Source organism: Helianthus annuus, chromosome 15 (assembly GCF_002127325.2).
Source record: "Helianthus annuus cultivar XRQ/B chromosome 15, HanXRQr2.0-SUNRISE, whole genome shotgun sequence".
Lineage (NCBI taxonomy): Eukaryota > Viridiplantae > Streptophyta > Magnoliopsida > Asterales > Asteraceae > Helianthus > Helianthus annuus.
The window spans coordinates 52,862,584-52,881,937 of NC_035447.2; the positions used below are offsets into that span (position 1 = coordinate 52,862,584).

Sequence of the window (19,354 nt, forward strand, 5' to 3'; positions counted from 1 at the left end):
AGTGATGATGGGATTGACTAGCAGGGCCGGCCCTAGGGGTTGGCGCCAAGGACCACCGGCCAGGGCCTAATATTTCAGAGGGCACGTTATTTTTAGAAAAAAAAAAACCCGATATGTATACGTAAAATTTTTTTAATATGGTATACCTATACAAACACCAACATAGGCCTACTTACAAAACTATTCTTATGTTTTAGATTAGTTATTAGCACATTGGCGTTAGGTTTAAACCTTTATTAAGTCCAATACCCAATTTCGTTAGGCTTAAGAAAACATTTTTTTAAGCTCAAATAAGTTACACGTATTATCAGGGCCGTTCTTGATGACCAGTAGGGGTACAAATTCTAAAAAACAATAGGGAAAGGTAAGTTAGCACAAGCCCTCGTCGTCAACGCGTTATTTCCGCCAAATCGCCAATCAATGAGTGAGTCATTAACTAAGGGCATGTGTAGTCATAAAGCCCTCAAAGGGGCGTTATGCGCCATGTGGCATGCCACGTCAGCAAAGGGGCTTTATGGGGCTTTATGCAATTTGGGGCCGTAGTCATAAAGCCCCTGTGTAATCATTACTCAATTAATTTAATTTTCTATTTTTTAAATAATTTATAAGTTTTATAAAATAAAAAAACATTTCATTAAATAAAAAACACTACATTAAAAATTTAAAAAAAAAGTTACACTAAAAAAAAAATTACACCTAAAAAATAAATTTATTCTTCGGTGTCATCTTCGTTCTCTCCTTCTTCCTCTTCGTTTTCTCCAGCATCTAAACCTACGTCTTCAAAGTTCCCGTCTTCGAATTCCTCCCCCACTTCTTCCTCGGAATCTTCGTCGTGATCATTGTTTGATCGAATTGGGCGAATCGCCCAAGCATGCTCAACCAAATCCGCCTTCAACGTGTTATGTATTTCTCTAGATCGCAGTAGTTGAGCATTTGCGAGTCTCTCTTCCGTTGTCGCTTGGGGTAGTTCGACCAAATCTTCGGGAATATAGTTTTGGCATATCGCTTTTCCATCATCCTCAATGATCATATTATGCAAAATGATGCAAGCATACATGGCCATTCGTATTTTATCCTTATGCCACATGCGACAAGGATTCCTGATAAAATGCCATCGTTGCTGTAGAACCCCAAAACACCTCTCGATGTCCTTTCTCGAAGACTCTTGTAATTTTTTAAAATACTTCCTTTTTTCATCGAAAGTTTCAGAAAACGTTTTAACAATAATCGAATACTCGGGGTAGATACCATCGCCCAAGTAGTAGCCATGCTCGTAATCGTTCCCGTTTGCATGGAAACCGGCCTTTGGTATAGTTCCAGAAATGTAGCCCTCGATTAATGGTGAAGCCTCTAACGTATTAATATCGTTAAAACACCCGGCTACACCAAAGAAGGCCGACCAAACCCAAAGGTCGTATGACGCAACACCTTGTAATACCAAAGTTGGCCCTTTTTGATCACCCCGCGTATGTTGACCTCGCCATGCGGTTGGACAATTATACCAACGCCATTGACGACAATCCAAGCTACCAATCATGCCGGGTATTCCATGCTTTTCTAGATGCACCTCATATATTTTTTGAAGGTCGTTCCAAGTGGGGTTTCTCAAATAACGTTTTCCATATAACTGGCATATTCCTAAAATATAATTTAAAAGTTACGAAAAAATAAATGTATAAAAGTAAATAAATAAAAGACAATTAAAAAAAAATTACACCTAAAAAATAAATGTATAAAAGTAAATAAATAAAAGACAATTAAAAAATTACCATAGCAAAAATGTTCCAAGGTATCTCGGGTTGTTTTCTCCGCCATCTTCAAATAGTCGTCGTTGATGTCGTACGTGTTTCCGTATGCTAATACGCGTAAGGCGGATGTGACCTTTTGAATTGAGGTGAAGCCTAGATATCCTCGTGCGTCCATTCTTTGCTTAAAGAAATCGTACGTATTTTCCAAGTCATTGTTAATGCGCAAAAATAACCTTTGGCTCATCCGAAAACGTCGTCTAAAAACATTCGGTCCGTGAACCGGTGCCGCGTCAAAATAGTCTTTCATCAAACGCTCGTTCGCGGCTTCACGATCTCGCAAGATATAGGTGCGTCGCAAGATGGGTCGTGGAGGGGGAGGTGGCCGAATGTGCTCAAATGTTTGTAGCACAAAAGTACATACACTCGTAACCGCTTCTTCCTCGGCCGCGTCTTCGTCGGGCGAAAAATATCTTCGGTAAATTTCGGTGAAAGACTCTTCCGACGGGGAACCCATTTTTTATAAAGTGAGACTAGTTTTTTTAAAAATATATAGAGAATGAGAAGGAGAATGGTTTGAGTTGTAAAAGAAGTGGAAGAATATGAGGTTATTTATGGTGTTAAAAATAAAAAAAATTGATTTTTTTTTTAATATATGACCGTTTGATAACGGTCAAAATTTAAAACAATTCAATTCCTCGCGCCGCGATAAACATAACGCTGTTTTTTTTTTTTGGTTCATAGCGCCCCTGGGGGCGGTGTGCTAGGCGCCATATCGGCGCTATGGCTTGGTCTCGCGCCCCAGTACGTATAGTCTAAGGGGAAATTAATTTCCAAGTCATCTGTTGACTGTTGACCACAAGTCTTTCTGTTTTAAATTTTTCTACATTTGTTGATTTTAATGCTCATATTTGCGGAAATCAGCCAAGATGAGCAGAATAAACTACAAAAGCATGATTTTAACAGCTTCTCAGTTCCTTTTGTATCTTCTTTTCATTCCTGCTCTCTCATCTGCAGCTGATACTTTATCTGTAAATCAATCTCTGTCAGGAAACCAGACACTTGTATCTCTGAATGGAAATTTTGAAATGGGTTTCTTTAGACCAGGTAATTCTTCCAACTTTTACATAGGAATTTGGTTCAACAAGACCATAGTTACCAATGAAAGAGTAGTCTGGGTAGCAAATAGAGATTCACCCGTCTCTGATAGTTTCACTTCTATTTTGAAAATCATAGATGGTAACTTGGTGCTTTTAAATGAGTCAAACTCCCTTGTTTGGTCAACATACATGAATTCTACTGCTACAGCGGTATCCGCAACTCTTCTTGATGATGGTAATTTAGTTTTAAGATATGGTTCAGGTTCAAGCCTATCAATTTGGCAAAGTTTTGATCATCCAACCCATACTTTCATGCCCGGTATGAAGTTACTATACAACAAGCGTACAAACACAAGCCAGGTTCTTACTTCATGGAGAAATGCGGAGGATCCTGGGATGGGACTCTTTTCTTTAGAGCTTGACCACAATAATAAGCAGTTTCTGATCAAGTGGAATAGATCCGTAGTGTATTGGACTAGTGGAAGTTGGAATGATGGAGATAAACTCTTTAGAGTAGAACCTGAAATGAGATTGAATTATATCTATAATTTCAGCTATGTGGATAATGAAAACGAGAGTTATTTTACTTATTCTTTATACAATCCTTCCATTATTTCAAGATTTATTATAGACATCCCAGGGCAGGTTAAACAGCTGTCATGGCTGGATAGCACTAGAGAGTGGAATTTGTTTTGGCCTCAACCAAGAGATTTATGTGATGTTTATGGTGGGTGTGGGGCATTTGGTGTTTGCAGTGATGTCCCCATCATGTAGTTGTTTGATTGCTTTCAAGCCCAGTTCAAAGAATGATTGGAACCTGGGCAGTTTCTCTAGTGGGTGTGTGAGAAAAACTGAAGTGAATTGTAGTATTACTATAGAGAAACCCACGTTCCTCTTAAGTTATGTCAACAAAAGCTTTCTTTCTGCATTTCTTGAAAATGAAGCCCAACAGTTGGATGAATCAGCATGCAGATGCTCTTGCTTGCATGACTGCGTTTGTAATGCATATACTTTTATCTCCTCTAAATGTCAGCACTGGAATCGTGAAAATTTGAATAAAATATCACTTGGGTTTGTTTCAAACGATTCATATCTAGAAAAATCTCAATTCCACATCAAAGTTGCTTCTAAAGATCTTCCGTACCTTACTGAAAATAGTTGTAAATATAATAAGGATGTCAATCGGGGTGCTGTTGTCGGATCTATTGCAGTTGTGGTATTTGTCTTGTGTGTAATTTTGTTCATGGTCCGTAGGAGGAAAACGATGATATTGGTTGGGAAAACAACAATGGAAGGATCGTTGATGGCATGAATTGAAACTATAATATTATTTCAAACTATTCATTTCTCAATACGATTACAAACTAATGGTAGGTAGACGAGCAACAAGCTGCGCCGCTACCCCTTTCTGAATAGCAAACCCTACCCTGCTAAACACAAAATTCTGCCTCTTAACATGTGCGGTGTTACTGCTTACCACCTGTTGAACCCGCTTAAGGAACCGCACCGCGTCAGGGGCGAGAGCGCCAAATGTATCGAAAGCGAACGGGACCACCAATTCATTGAGAAATGAATAGTTTGAAATAATATTATAGTTTCAATTCATTGATGGCATTTGTTTACAGAGATTTACAAATTGCCACCAAAAACTTCACAGATAAACTGGGAGGAGGTAGTTTTGGTTCGGTTTTTAAGGGGGTACTGCATGATTCAACTGTTGTGGCAGTGAAAAAACTTGCAAGTGTCAGCCAGGGAGAAAAAGAATTCAGAAGTGAAGTTGGCACACTTGGGATCATCCAACATGTTAATCTTGTGCGCCTTTGTGGGTTCTGCGCGCAAGGTAAAAACAGATTGTTGGTGTACGATTACATGCCAAATGGTTCTCTAAATTCCCATCTTTTCAATGAAAAAGAAGATAATCCTTTAACCTGGAACGCAAGGTATCAGATTGCACTTGGAATTGCAAGAGGGTTGGTTTATCTTCATGACAAGTGTAGAGACTGTATAATCCACTGTGACATAAAGCCAGAAAACATTCTCTTGGGTGCCAATTTCTGTCCAAAAGTTGCAGATTTTGGTATGTCAAAGATCGTGGGTAGAGACTTTAGCAGGGTTTTGACAACAATGAGAGGGACACGAGGGTATCTAGCTCCTGAATGGTTATCGGGGGTGGCTGTTACTGCCAAAGCAGATGTGTTTAGCTATGGAATGATGTTGTTTGAGTTGATAAGCGGTAAGAGAAATTCCCATCAATCTGAAGATAGGAGTTTTGCATTCTTCCCTAGTTTGGCTGCAAATGTTTTGATGGAAGGAGGTGATATACTTAGCCTGCTGGATACTAGGTTAAATAGGGAGGCCAGTGTTGAAGAAGTCACCAAAGTTTTCAAGGTTGCATATTGGTGTATACAGCACGAGGAAGACAGCAGGCCTTCAATGAGTGAGGTGGAACGTATTCTTGAAGGGGTATTGGATGTGAGCATGCCTCCAGTCCCAGAATATGTCAAGTATTTTGCGGATGATGTGGAGGATTTTCTTTTCTTCAAACAATCTTCCTGAATCGGACTTCATAAGCACAAAAGCTTGGTTACTGGATGGTCATTTCCAGTCTAAGAATGCATCATCTTGAAAATAATCTTGATTAGTTCTTGGTTTTACATTTTATCATTATTGAGTAAAGGAGTTATTGACTTTTTTAATCCGTGTGCTTTACTCTTTGTTGTAAAATGATCACTGACGTTATTAATAAAAAAATGCATTACATTCCACTAAAAGAATGAGCTATTTGCCTATTTGAAGAAACATAAGTTACAAATTTTGTGTTTTCTTTGCACTTGCATTCTACTCGTGTTCTTTTGAAACCTTTCTTCTTTGTAAAATGATGTTTGGTAAATTTGCTTATATACTTATTCGATACAATGATATTTCCTGGAGGTTGTGCTTGGTAAATGTCTTTCTTATATTTCTTATTCGGTATGTAATTTTCCTTTTTATTTTTGTTTATAAGTGAAGATAGAGAACATGGGTCTTAACTCTAATACTAAAGATGAAGAGATTGACCGGGGATGATTCCAATAATAATTTTAAAAGGGGACATATAAGCTATTGAAAATGACAATTTTAATGAAGAAGAGGAAATTATACAACCATCCCTCAAATGAAGAATAAAAGTGCAATAAATGTGGTGATGAATTCTGTCAATTATAATTAAAATAAATCATAAATATTATTACTAACTCTTGGGTTTAGGATCACGTAAAAATGACATTTTTCGTGAGAAGTGTGAGAAAGTATAGGAATTGACATGTAAACATCATGTTTTAGACTTATGCATCATGTTTTGGGTTGTTCTAGCAAGAAAAACATCAAATATAACAATTTAAGACATAATGCAATAAATTTTAGGTTTAAAACTTAAAACATCATGCCAAGAACTTTAAGTGTGTAGGTCCAGGTTTCGGGACCGAAACCGTGATTTTATGTTTATGTTCAAAGATGGAAGAGATAAGAGAGATGATAACAAACAAACTTTGTATTAATCCGGTAGTAAACATTACAAGTCGGCCCGGTTACATGACAACCGAACTAATACCAAAGAAGTATACATCCAGGGAGAAATCAAGTGGTGATTTCTCCCGGTGAGGACTCAAACCTCCTATCACTCTCTTGCACACACTTGTGCTCTCACTCTTATGTTGCAAATGACAAAGTGTTGGTACTTATACCCAAACACAGGCTGCAGGTCGAAGGATCAGACTGACTGGTCGAAACATCATCCTTCGATCAGACAGTCTTCGAAAGATACATATATACCTCGAAGGATCACATATCCTTCGAGGTCCATCTTCAACCTCCGATGGATATCTTTCGAGCTCATCGAATGATATCCTTCGAGGTCCATCCTCCGATGGGTATCTTTCGAGCTCATCGAAGGATATTCATAATCCTTCGATGCCTTATCCTTCGACACTCATCATAGCACAACCATACTTTGTCTAGCAACACACACATGGTCAAACCAACAACCCTCTCGTTTGACCACTTCAAACGAGCGGGTCTATACACGTTCGTTTGACCGTTTCACTAACTATTACAATTTCAGCATAAAATAAAACTAATCTATTCGACAAGCATCGGACACAAAATCTGCATCAACAAATTCCCCCTTGTCCGTTGCTGTCGAATGCTGAAAATGCAATTGCAATCATCAATCTTCAGTCAAGTAATCATCTTCTGTGTAAACAAATTCCCCCTTGACCGATGATCCAGGTAAGTAGTATCTCGACGCTCATTGTATAAAGCTTCCCCCTCAGAATACGCGCATCCGTGTTTGAGTGTTGTGCAATTTCCTCAAAGGACTCAATTGACCGATCTTCCGCTGATCTTCCAATACTCCAACCGGCATTTGATAAGGGTTCCATTCTATAACAACTGCATCAAGTCTTGATCTTTAAGCATACCTATGATTGCGTTTAGAAATTTACCGAAGAAATACCGAAGAAACTCAACATATGAAAATTTTTATCCCCCCATTTCTTTGGTAAAATCTCTAAACCTTAACAGAATCTTTCCACTTCAAAGAAACTGTCGTCAAATATTCACCAATTCCCTCCACTAAGCGGAACTGTTGTGTTTGGCCCATAATAGTCACGTTACCATTTTTGCCATTGCATCAGTAACCGTGACTACCCCACAATTTTTCAAACATCAAGTTTTCATCATCTCTTGTGTTCATCATGCTGCATCACCCCGCGTGTTCCCAAAGCCCGTACGAATTTTGATGTTGAAATTTTGAAGCCCGGTTTGAATAATCCTTGCGAACACCCGACCCGACTCCAAGTGAATTAAATGATTAACCCCAACAAACTGTCTGAGCTCATAAAATTCCACAACATCTGGATCCTTCGAAACATCTGCATCAAACGAAAGATAAACACCAAGACAGCTTCGAAAGATGATCTTTCGTAAGTCTTTCGAGCGCATGTCACATATCTTTCGAGCATCTTTCGAGCACATGTCACAGATCTTTCGAACACCTTTCGAAGTTGGACATGGCTGATCCTTCGTACACTTCAGAGTTGATCCTTCGAAGTCTTTTTGATCCTTCAAAGAACTGATGATCTTTCGAGCACTCCTGTTCATCTTTCGAATCTCCTTGATCGAAGGATGATCTTTCGAGATCGAAAGTTATCTTTCGATGGTTCTGACACAAGGACAGAAAGTACGACAGGTTGGTGAAAAGTTGATGTGGTAGGTGACCAACTTTCGGCAAAAGAGTATGATCTGACAACAACTTTTCCCAAGCAGATTTGACTTTCAAAATAATACCCAAATAGGAATCCTTCGAAGCATGAAAATTTCGAAATTTGAATTTTGTTTGATCCTTCGAAAACTGTTCAATCTTTCGATGGACAAACAGCATCTTTCGAAATTTGAAGCTGTCAAGAACATCAAGAACACGGAGGACTGTTCATCTGCAGATCTGACGAAAACACTTCACGAAAATCAGTTTCTGATGATGATAACTTGAATGTTTTAGAGAAAAACATAAAACCAAACCCGGTTTAGCACAGATCTGGATATCCGGGTCCAGATCTGGGTTTTTCTCATTTTCACCTTTTTACATCTTGAACAAAAACCCACAAAAATCACAGATCTAGAGCACATGTGACTTAGTAAACGGTTAGTTTTACTAAATCGGGCACCATGGCTCTGATACCAATTGTAGGTCCAGGTTTCGGGACCGAAACCGTGATTTTATGTTTATGTTCAAAGATGGAAGAGATAAGAGAGATGATAACAAACAAACTTTGTATTAATCCGGTAGTAAACATTACAAGTCGGCCCGGTTACATGACAACCGAACTAATACCAAAGAAGTATACATCCAGGGAGAAATCAAGTGGTGATTTCTCCCGGTGAGGACTCAAACCTCCTATCACTCTCTTGCACACACTTGTGCTCTCACTCTTATGTTGCAAATGACAAAGTGTTGGTACTTATACCCAAACACAGGCTGCAGGTCGAAGGATCAGACTGACTGGTCGAAACATCATCCTTCGATCAGACAGTCTTCGAAAGATACATATATACCTCGAAGGATCACATATCCTTCGAGGTCCATCTTCAACCTCCGATGGATATCTTTCGAGCTCATCGAATGATATCCTTCGAGGTCCATCCTCCGATGGGTATCTTTCGAGCTCATCGAAGGATATTCATAATCCTTCGATGCCTTATCCTTCGACACTCATCATAGCACAACCATACTTTGTCTAGCAACACACACATGGTCAAACCAACAACCCTCTCGTTTGACCACTTCAAACGAGCGGGTCTATACACGTTCGTTTGACCGTTTCACTAACTATTACAATTTCAGCATAAAATAAAACTAATCTATTCGACAAGCATCGGACACAAAATCTGCATCAACAAAGTGGTGTGTTTTAAGTGTTAATTAGTGTGTTTTATTTGTATCTTAAATTCCATAGCTAGAATTCATTGTATTGTGTTTGAAATTGTTATGTTTGATGTTTTTCTTACCAAAACAATGCAAAACATCATGCCTAAATCCAAAACATTATGCATACATGTCAATTCATATACCTTCTTACAGTTCTCATGAAAAAATCCTTTTTACAGGAACCTCACCCTATATTGATGATATATTTTAGGAGTAAAAGAGTGTTAAATTGGTATTTCAAGATCTAGAAGACAAACAGATACCGATAGATCTCACTAAATGGAATAAAACTTAATCAAATGAAAAAGAGTATAGCATTCAACTTAGGATGATGTGGAACAGAACTTAATCAAATGAAAAAGAGTATAGCATTCAACTTAGGATGATGTTAAAGTGACACTTCGAATTTTATTCTATGCATTAATTCTATATTATTTCTTGTGCTACTAGTATGTACTTATTCTTGTTTCCCGTTAAAAGACTAGAAATAATGTTAAAACATATTGTGTTGTAAGTATGTCTCCCGTAAATGGTTATACACATTTAATAATGGATTGGTAGTTGAAGTCGATTTAAATAATTAGTCTTGTCTAAGGTTCCATATTTTAGTGCATTATGGTGACCGTATTGGTACATCGATGAGTGGTGCATTTTATATACTTGTTATTGAATATTAGTTAGGTTAAAAATGTTCGATACTATTATTAAATGTATTACTTTAAACGCTAATATTAAACTAACAATGAGATATTAAAAATCTTTCTATACTAATAAACAAAAATCCTTTTTATAAAAATCCTTTTTGGACACGTGTCATTCTCTGGTAATTTCTCACCTTTATTTTTTTATTTATCTTTTTTATTAAATAATAATAATAATAAACATTAATTTAACTAAATCTATTTATCTCTTTTTTTTTCATAATCTGAAATTGATTTCTTTTTTAACTCTAAAGTTTCAATCTTTGGCGATTTAAGTCTAAAGTTTCAATCTTTGGTATTTTCACCCCTTTGATTAATTTGATTTTTCACTTCTAATTCAAAAGTTTTCATCTTTTGCACTTTAACCCCTTTAATTTTTTTTACTTTCAACCCAATGTTTTTCATCTTTTACAATTTAATTTCAACACTTTTTTTACTTTCGACTTTTTTTGGACACGTGTCATTCTCTGGTAATTTCTCACATTTATTTTTTTATTTATCTCTTTTATTAAATAATAACAATAATATTAAACATCAATTTAACTAAATCTATTTATCTCTTTTGTTTTCATAATCTGAAACTGATTTCTTTTTTAACTCTAAAGTTTCAATCTTTGGCAATTTAAATCTAAAGTTTCAATCTTTGGTATTTTAACCACTTTGATTAATTTGATTTTTCACTTCTAATTCAAAAGTTTTCATCTTTTGTACTTTAACCCCTTTAATTTTTTTTTTACTTTCAACCTTACAATTTAATTTCAACATTTTTTTTTAGTTTCGACATTAGTCTTCTATATACTTTTCATCTTTCATAAGTTCTCTGTTTAACGTGTCGTTCTAAATTTCCGAGTTAACAAGCCGCAACGTGCGTGTGAGGTTCAACGTTTTTTTATCTATTTTTTTTCTGTTTGACATGTCCATCGCAGCGCGTCCATTTTTCCCGTTTGATAGGTCTGTCGCAACGTGCGAGTCAGAGATCGACTTAGTTATTTTTTATCGGTTTTACACATAGGGTCGTGGTCATGTGAGAAACATTTTTCTTTCATCTAACATGATATATAACTAATGAATCCCCCCGCCGTATTGCGGCGGGTGATAATTCTAGTGTACTAATGATAATAAATGATAAAAGATTAGTAAATGCATGTTTAAGATTACATATGTTAATGTAAATTAATTTAATTAATCCAAACCATAACCATTAAAATTAAATTAAAACACTAAAAAGAAGCAACATATTTATGCATATATGTATTGTAATCTTGGCTTTGAGGGTTTTTCAAAGAAAAAATGGTTATGCATATGGTTGTTGTAACCTTGGCTTTGGGGTTTTCAAAGAAAACTAATCTTTTTACTTTTCACCCAAAAGTATTTCATAAATTATTTTTAACCCAAACTATTTGTATTTTTACTTTTAGCCCAAAATTTTTTATCTTTTGCAATCTATCCTCACAACTTTTTTTACTTTCAACTTTGTTCCTTTATAGTTTTCATTTTCCGCAATTTTTTTGCTTTATGCTTCGTTGTAAATTTTATGACTTAACACATCGCAACGTGCGTCTTTGGTTTAACGTTTTTACGTTTCGTTCTAAATTTTGCGAGTTAACACGACGCAACTTGCGTGTGTGGGAGAACGTTTTACATCGTCTATTTTTTTCCGTTTGACATGTTCAACATAACGTGCGGGTCCTAAATCGTCTTAGTTATTACTAAAAAAATCCCCGCCGCAATGCGGCGGGTCGTAATTCTAGTTTAAACTAAAAGTCCAATTATATATATTATATATATATTGTTAACAAGGGCTGATGAATAGTAACTTTATTTTTATAATAATATATATTTTTAATTATTTTTTTATTTAATATATTATAATAGTTTATTATTATATTTACTTTTAGTAACATATTTTTCTTTTTTTTTAAACATATATTTCCTTTACCTGTTTTTTTTTTTTTCTTTTTTTGAACATATATTAACTTATCCATTAATTTGATACTTTTTTAATAATTTACGTTTTTTTTCTAAAAACATAAGTACGTAGTTGTGCTTGATTTCTTTCCCTGACATTCCGTTGTAAGTTGTTAAAAACGAAGTTGTACTCAAAATAAAGTATTTATTTAGTATCAAATAATGGTATGATGATAAGCTAAATCGTTCTAATGGTTTGACTTTCTAAACAAATGCTTTATTTTCAAATCACGTTTGTTTTACATTATCATTTGTTCGGTTTCGCTGAAACGCGCGATATAAAAAACTAATTAATGTATTAATTTGGTTGAATGTCGTTTTCTTTTACTTGTAGGGCTTTAACACTACGTGGACTACAAATTAAATTCAACATTCAACTGGGCTTGGGCTAAGTAATTTGGAAACATCATGCTCTCTAATGGGTTATGCAATAAACAATTCTGTTCACAGTCGAAGTAGACTTTTGGGCCGATGGTTAGATGCAAAAGAAAAACAAGGAAATTATATGCAGCGCTGCTCCAGAAGGAGTCGAGAAGAATTAAAATCACTATTTATCTGTATTCCATCTTCACGAGAGGCTAGTTCTTTTCTAGTGATCATGACCTGGATTTTCTTATTTTTAACTTTTTTATAAATTGTGATGATTGCATTCATATTTATTTAGGTAAATTACAGATTATGACCTTTATGTTTGGGGTCGTTTGCGGTCACCAACCTTTGACTTTAATAAGTATATGGATGTCCTTAAAGATCACTTATTGTAACAAGCATAACCGTTGGCCTAACTTCTGTTTAGTTTTAGCGTTAAAAGAAGGCATGTGCTTCTCATGTAAGGGCAAACTTGGAATTTACATGGAAACTAGGGGTGGCAAAATCAACCCATACATTCAACTTTGGATTAGGATGGGTATTATTTTTGTACTAGATGGGTTAAGTTGGGTTAACAAGAATTGTTAAAATAGTCAAAATGGGTAACTTTAAAAAATAACTAAATAAAATGTGGGTCAGGATGAGTTTTTTTGGTAAACTAAACCCTAAAAGTCTAAAACTGCCATTCTTCTTTTTCTCATCTCCCACGCCCAAATCACCCAGATCACCACCATCCTACAACCTCCATATTTTTAACTTCTGCAAGAATCCAAAACCTAAACCGGGGGAAATAGATTCACGGACATGTCTTCAAGCTTGGGCTTTCTTCCGATGCGTTTATTCACCCCTCTATCATCACTTTCTATGCTCAAATTGGAGAATTGGATCATGCACGCTTAGCGTTTGATAAAAGTCCTCTGAGAGATGTTGTTTCTTTTACCTCCTTGATTACTGGGTATATGAATGTTGGCCGGTTGGAAGACGCCCGTAAGTTGTTCGATGAAATGCCTGTGAGAGATGCGGTGTCATGAAACTGTATAATATCTAGGTATGTTCGAGTTAAATTGTTTGAAGAGGTGATAGATTTGTTTAACGAGATGCGAAGGGCGGGAATTAGACCGAATGAGAGCACACACGTGACGGTTCTTTCTGCTTGTGCTCAGTCGGGTGATCTTACAACAGAAGAACGTATCAAAACGTGGATTGTGTTGCGTAATCTTTCTTCGAATGTCCGGCTTGTTAACGCGCTTATTGACATGTACTCAAAGTGCAACAAATTAGACAAGGCTAGAAGTTTATTCGACAACATGATTAACATGAATATAGTCACGTGGAATGTGATGATTGGTGGTTATACACATACACACCGTTATAAAGAATCGTTGGAATTCTTTAGAACAATGCTGCAGTCAAACTACGAAGCTAATGAAGTCATGGTTCGATACCGGTACACGGTACTAAATAAAGTTCGTCGTGACGTACAATCCTCAAAAAGCACTGCACCTTTTTTTTATTTTTTTTATTTTTAATTTTTTTTTTTGATTTTTTTATTTATTTTTTTGATTTTTTTGAATTTTTTTGAATTTTTAAACTTCTTTTGTTTTTTTTTTTTATTTTTTTGATTTATTTATATTTTTAGCTTATCATATCCAAATCCATCTTAACCTAAACCCATCCTAACTCATTTCTTAATAAACTCATCCTATCCCAAACCCATCTTAACCTATACCCATCCTAACCCATTACCCAAACTTATCCAACCCACCCATTTTGCCACCCCTAATGGAAACTATATTTTATTAGATATTGAATAAGAATTATAATTATAATTATATTACATTACATTAAATTACAATATACTATAAATTTGCAACATATTGACACATTGTGTGTTTTAGCTTGAGCTTCAACTTTGTTACATGCATTAGACGGTTGTAAGTTGTGTTTATTTGTCTGTACCTTTACGATCTTTAGCCGCATGTGATGACGAATGGTGTGTTTTTTCATCTCGCTTTAACACGTGTCTTATTTGCGTATCCAGGTAATCCAGCTGCACCCTCTCAAACCCTATTCTCTCAAAATCAACTTGTTTTCTCTCTCTATTGGTTTCCGGCGGTGAAGCAATCGCTCTATGATGTCGGCGACCACGTCATAGGAGCTATGCTGGTGTGGTTGTGGAGCGGGATAGTCGGGCGAAATCAATATGTCAAAAATAAAACTAGCCGGAGTCTAGCAAGGTGCTAGAACCGACCAGAAGAGACCCTAAATCTTTGTTGAACCACAAAACTGACAACATATGCTAGAAATTAATATCACACCACTTTTCCCAATCTAAACTACCCAATTTTGACCTATTTTTAACCCAATGGAAAGATACGGACTTTATATCCTTGATAAGACTCTTGGTGGGCCTAAGCTGGCCAAGAATAAAAAGGAAATTTAGGAACCGGTTAGGATGGGCTTGAAAAAATGGGGACGAGTTAGAATGGGTAAAGTAAAAAAAATAAAACAGATGAGCGATTTTGTCATTGCTATTCACGCATTCATTGTTTGCAAACGTAGTTGTCGCAGACTCGTAGTTTTCCATCAAAGTTATGCTGGGTTTGATTTTTAATTTTAAAGTTGAGCATGCTGCATTTAATCTCTCATCTTCATCTTAAAATGGTTGAGGCTAAACTTCCTTATGCAACGATCATGCTTTTTAACTTGTAGTTTGATCAAGTTAAATTTATGCCCATCCACGTTGTTAAACTTTCTGTATAATGTTATTTTTCTCAAATCAACATGCCCCACCTGTACTTATTTTTGTCAAATACCCTTATCACAACCCAAAGTTAGTTCATTTATGTCTCGTGCACCCACGTCTTTCCCAAACAGGGTATGGTCTTTCACGACCAATGGAAATAGTTGCAGACGTGCAGTGCTGCCGAAAATCCGACTACATGAACAGGGCATCCGTCACACTCCTTCAACAGTTGTAAGGTGGCTCCTCTTTCCGGACAACACATACAAAGAGACCCGCCAACAGTCAAATAATTAGTGAATCTCGGAGAAATATTTTTATTATATAATAAGTTTTCTTTCTCTTCTAGTTTTCTATCTCTCATCTATCTATTTTCTTTAGTTATCCACTAGAGCAATTTTGATCTGGAAGTCGATCCGGGGCAAGTGTTCGGATCTATTATGACATAGCCATGAGGCGCTCAACGGACCTTTTTGATCTTATAAAAACCTTTCTGACTTTAGATTGATACAAAAACGACGTTTTGTGCAACCTAGTATATTTCAGATATCTTGTGCAACCTAGTATATTTCAGATATCAATTAAAAGTTCTTAGATGGATCTGCTTGATGTCCAATCAATTGGTGGTGATCGTTAAAGTTTGTTTTTTTTATACTTCTTTTAAATGAATAGCGACCAAGAAAGATCAAACGCTGGAGAAATTTCGAAGAAAATGGTAAATAGGTCCTTCTAAAACAGATTTTGGTTTTCTTGTTGAAATTTCATGGCTATTGCTTATTAGATTATTATTCTCCATACTTTGGCAGATTTTCCAAGTCGTCTGTTGAATGTTGACCACATGTTTTTCAATTTCTCTAATTGCCATTATCATATTTATGTAAATCAGCCAATGTTGACAACATGTTTTTCAATTTCTATAATTGCCATTATCATATTTATGTAAATCAGCCAAAGTTGGTAAGATAAGCTAACAAAGAATGATTAATTTAATAGCTTTTCATTTGCTTTTCTATGTCCTTTTTAATCCTGAAATCTCATCAGCAGGCGATACTTTGGCTGTAAATCAATCTCTGTCGGGAAATCAGACACTTGTCTCCCGGAATGGAAATTTTGAAATGGGTTTCTTTAGACCAGGTAATTCTTCCAACTATTACATAGGAATTTGGTACAACAAGACCATAGTTACCATTGAAACAGTAGTCTGGGTAGCAAATAGAGATACACCCATCTCTGATAGTTTCACTTCTAAATTGAAAATCGTAGATGGTAACTTGGTGCTTTTAAATGAGTCAAACTCCCTTATTTGGTCAACAAACATGAATTCTACTGCTACAGCGGCATCCGCAACTCTTCTTGATGATGGTAATTTAGTTTTAAGATATGGGTCAGGTTCAAGCCTACCAATTTGGCAAAGTTTTGATCATCCAACCCATACTTTCTTGCCTGGTATGAAGTTGGGATACGACAAGCGTACAAACACAAGCCAGGTTCTTACTTCATGGAGAAGTGTAGAAGATCCGGGGGTGGGACTCTTTTCTTTAGAGATTGACCAAAATGAAAGGCAGTATCTAGTCAAGTGGAATAGATCCGTAGATTATTGGTCTACCGGAAGTTGGAATGATCGAGATAAACTCTTTGAATTGGCACCCGAAGTGAGAAAGAATCATATCTATAACATTAGCTATGTTGATAATGAAAACGAGAGTTATTTCACTTATTCTTTATACAATCGTTCCATTATTTCAAGATTTATTATAGACGTCTCAGGGCAGATTAAACAGCTGACATGGTCGGACAGCTCCGGGCAGTGGAATATGTTTTGGTCTCTGCCACAAGATTTATGCAGGATATATGGTGGGTGTGGGGAATTTGGTGTTTGCAGTCAGTCGTTGTCCCCATCCTGTAGTTGTTTGATTGCTTTCAAGCCCAGATCAAAGAATGATTGGAATCTTCGCAGTTTCTCTAGTGGGTGTGTCAGAAAAACTGAAGTGAATTGTAGTATTACCATCGACAAACCCGCGTTTATCTTAAGTTATGTCGAAGAAAGCTTTCTTTCTACATTTCCTGAAAATGAAGCCCAACAGTTAGATGAATCATCATGCAGTTATTCTTGCTTGCATGACTGCAGTTGTAATGCATATACTTTTATCTCCAATGTATGTCATCACTGGAATCATGAAAATATGAAAAACATATCACTTGGGTTTGTTTCAAACGATTCGTATCTAGACACATCTAAATTCCACATCAAAGTTGCTTCAAAAGATATTCCACACCTTATAGAGAATAGTGGTAAAAAAAATAAGGATGCCAATCTGGGTGCTGTTGTCGGATCTATTGCAGTTGTGGTATTTGTCTTGTGTGTAATTTTGTTCATGATCCGTAGGAGGAAAACGATGATATTGGTTGGGAAAACGACAATGGAAGGATCGTTGATGGCATTTGTCTACAGAGATTTACAAATTGCCACCAAAAACTTCACAGATAAATTGGGAGGAGGTAGTTTTGGTTCGGTTTTTAAGGGGGTACTGCATGATTCAACTGTTGTGGCAGTGAAAAAACTTGAAAGTGTCAGCCAAGGAGAAAAAGAATTCAGAAGTGAAGTCGGCACACTTGGGATCATCCAACATGTTAATCTTGTGCGCCTTTGTGGGTTCTGTGCGCAAGGTAAAAACAGATTATTGGTGTACGATTACATGCCAAATGGTTCTCTAAATTCCCGTCTTTTCAATGAAAAAGAATATTATCCTTTATCCTGGAAAGCAAGGTATCAGATTGCACTTGGAATTGCTAGAGGGTTGGTTTATCTTCATGAGAGGTGCAGAGACCGTATAATCCACTGTGACCTAAAGCCTGAAAACATTCTTTTGGATGCTGATTTCTGTCCAAAGATAGCAGATTTTGGTCTGGCAAAGCTCATGGGTAGAGACTTTAGCAGGGTTTTGACAACTATGAGAGGGACACGAGGGTATCTAGCTCCTGAATGGTTATCGGGGGTGCCTGTCACTGCCAAAGCAGATGTTTTTAGCTACGGAATGATACTTTTTGAATTGGTACATGGTAAAAGAAATTCGGAGCAATCTGAAGATTTTACTTTCAAATTCTTCCCTAGTTTAGCTGCAAATGTTTTGATGGTAGGAGGGGATATCCTTAGCCTGTTGGATAGTAGGTTAAATAGGGAAGCTAATCTTGAACAAGTCACCAAAATTTTAAAAGTTGCATATTGGTGCATACAAGATGAGGAAGACAGCCGGCCTTCAATGAGTGAGGTGGAACGCATTCTTGAAGGGGTTTTGGATGTGAGCATGCCTCCAGTCCCACAATACGTCAAGTATTTTGATGATGACATGGAGGATTTTCTTTTCTTCAAACCGTCTTCCGGAATCCAGTTCAGTTAACTAAACTTACTGGATGGTAATTCCTAGTCTAAGAATGCATCATCTTGAAAATAATCTTTCTTGTTTCTTGGTTTTACATTTTATCATTATGGAATAAAGGAGTCATTGGCTTGTTTAAACCGTGTGCTTTACTTTTTTGTTGTAAATTGATCACTATTATTGATAAAAACCTGCATTACATTAATAGAAGAGTGAAGTATTTGAAGAAACAAGTTACAAATTTTGTGTTTTCTTTGAACGTGCATTCTACTCATGTTCTTTTAAATTCTTTTTCTTTGTAAAATGATGTTTGGTTAATTTGCTTTAATCCTATATACTTATTCTATACAATAATATTTCCTCAAGGTTGTATTTGTAAATGGTTTTCCTTATATTTCTTACTAGGTTAAAACACGTGTATTACACGGTTTGATTAAATATATTTTTATATAATTTATATAATAAAAAAGTTACGTTTTTAATTACCCGTGTATAGCATGAGTTGAATAAGCACGTGTACTACACGACTTGAATAAATATAATGTAATCGTTTAACACACACAATCATCAAAATACGTTTTTGGTAAAAAAGAACTTTGATATACTATTTACATATTAGAACATTTTACTTTGTTTTTTTTTTCTATTATTAGGTTATAAACTTGTGTATTACAAAAATTATAACATTTTACTTTGTTGTTTTTGAATTTATTAACAGGTTAAAAACGTCTCTGTTACATGTGGTCGGATCAATAAAATATTAAATAGTTATTATTATTAAGTGTAAAAAATAAAAAACAAAAAGCCTCAGGCCCTCGGTCACCGCCATTAGAGACCTTTGAGTATGAAATAAATCTATTCACAATTCAAAGAAATGCAAATTTTGCA

General features: G+C 35.9%; 2 protein-coding genes and 1 pseudogene across 3 annotated transcripts; 2 read left to right on the top strand and 1 right to left on the bottom strand.

The window, feature by feature from the left end:
* Nucleotides 1-608: 608 nt before the first annotated feature.
* LOC110911624 lies at nt 609-2,563 on the bottom strand. The gene is made up of 2 exons (XM_022156249.2): nt 1,770-2,563; nt 609-1,638 (listed from the first exon to the last, which is right to left on the bottom strand). Exons 1-2 carry the CDS (start codon nt 2,260-2,262, stop codon nt 710-712), a joined length of 1,422 nt encoding a protein of 473 aa, XP_022011941.1. The 5' UTR covers nt 2,263-2,563; the 3' UTR covers nt 609-709.
* Nucleotides 2,564-2,674: 111 nt separating this feature from the next.
* On the top strand, nt 2,675-5,594 carry LOC110911625 (annotated as a pseudogene).
* Nucleotides 5,595-14,157: 8,563 nt separating this feature from the next.
* Nucleotides 14,158-18,681, top strand: LOC110911627 (G-type lectin S-receptor-like serine/threonine-protein kinase At2g19130). 2 transcript variants are annotated; one of them, XM_035984580.1, is made up of 3 exons: nt 14,158-15,804; nt 16,134-16,223; nt 16,353-18,681. In XM_035984580.1, exons 2-3 carry the CDS (start codon nt 16,205-16,207, stop codon nt 18,485-18,487), a joined length of 2,154 nt encoding a protein of 717 aa, XP_035840473.1. In that variant the 5' UTR covers nt 14,158-15,804; nt 16,134-16,204; the 3' UTR covers nt 18,488-18,681. The 2 variants fall into 2 exon arrangements, with proteins under 2 accessions (XP_035840473.1, XP_022011942.1); XM_022156250.2 differs by lacking the exon at nt 14,158-15,804 and having other exon boundaries at nt 15,842-16,223.
* The last annotated feature ends 673 nt before the right edge of the window (nt 18,682-19,354 follow it).

What these genes read in the sequence shown, in the direction of transcription:
- LOC110911624 (XM_022156249.2), bottom strand. Translation starts at nt 2,262, where the DNA reads ATGGGTTCCCCGTCGGAAGAGTCTTTCACCGAAATTTACCGAAGATAT. An exon ending in CTTGGAACATTTTTGCTATG is followed by an intron (nt 1,639 to 1,769) that starts GTAATTTTTTAA and finishes ATTATATTTTAG; the next exon opens with GAATATGCCAGTTATATGGA.
- LOC110911627 (XM_022156250.2), top strand. Translation starts at nt 16,067, where the DNA reads ATGATTAATTTAATAGCTTTTCATTTGCTTTTCTATGTCCTTTTTAAT. An exon ending in AATGGGTTTCTTTAGACCAG is followed by an intron (nt 16,224 to 16,352) that starts GTAATTCTTCCA and finishes TGAAAATCGTAG; the next exon opens with ATGGTAACTTGGTGCTTTTA.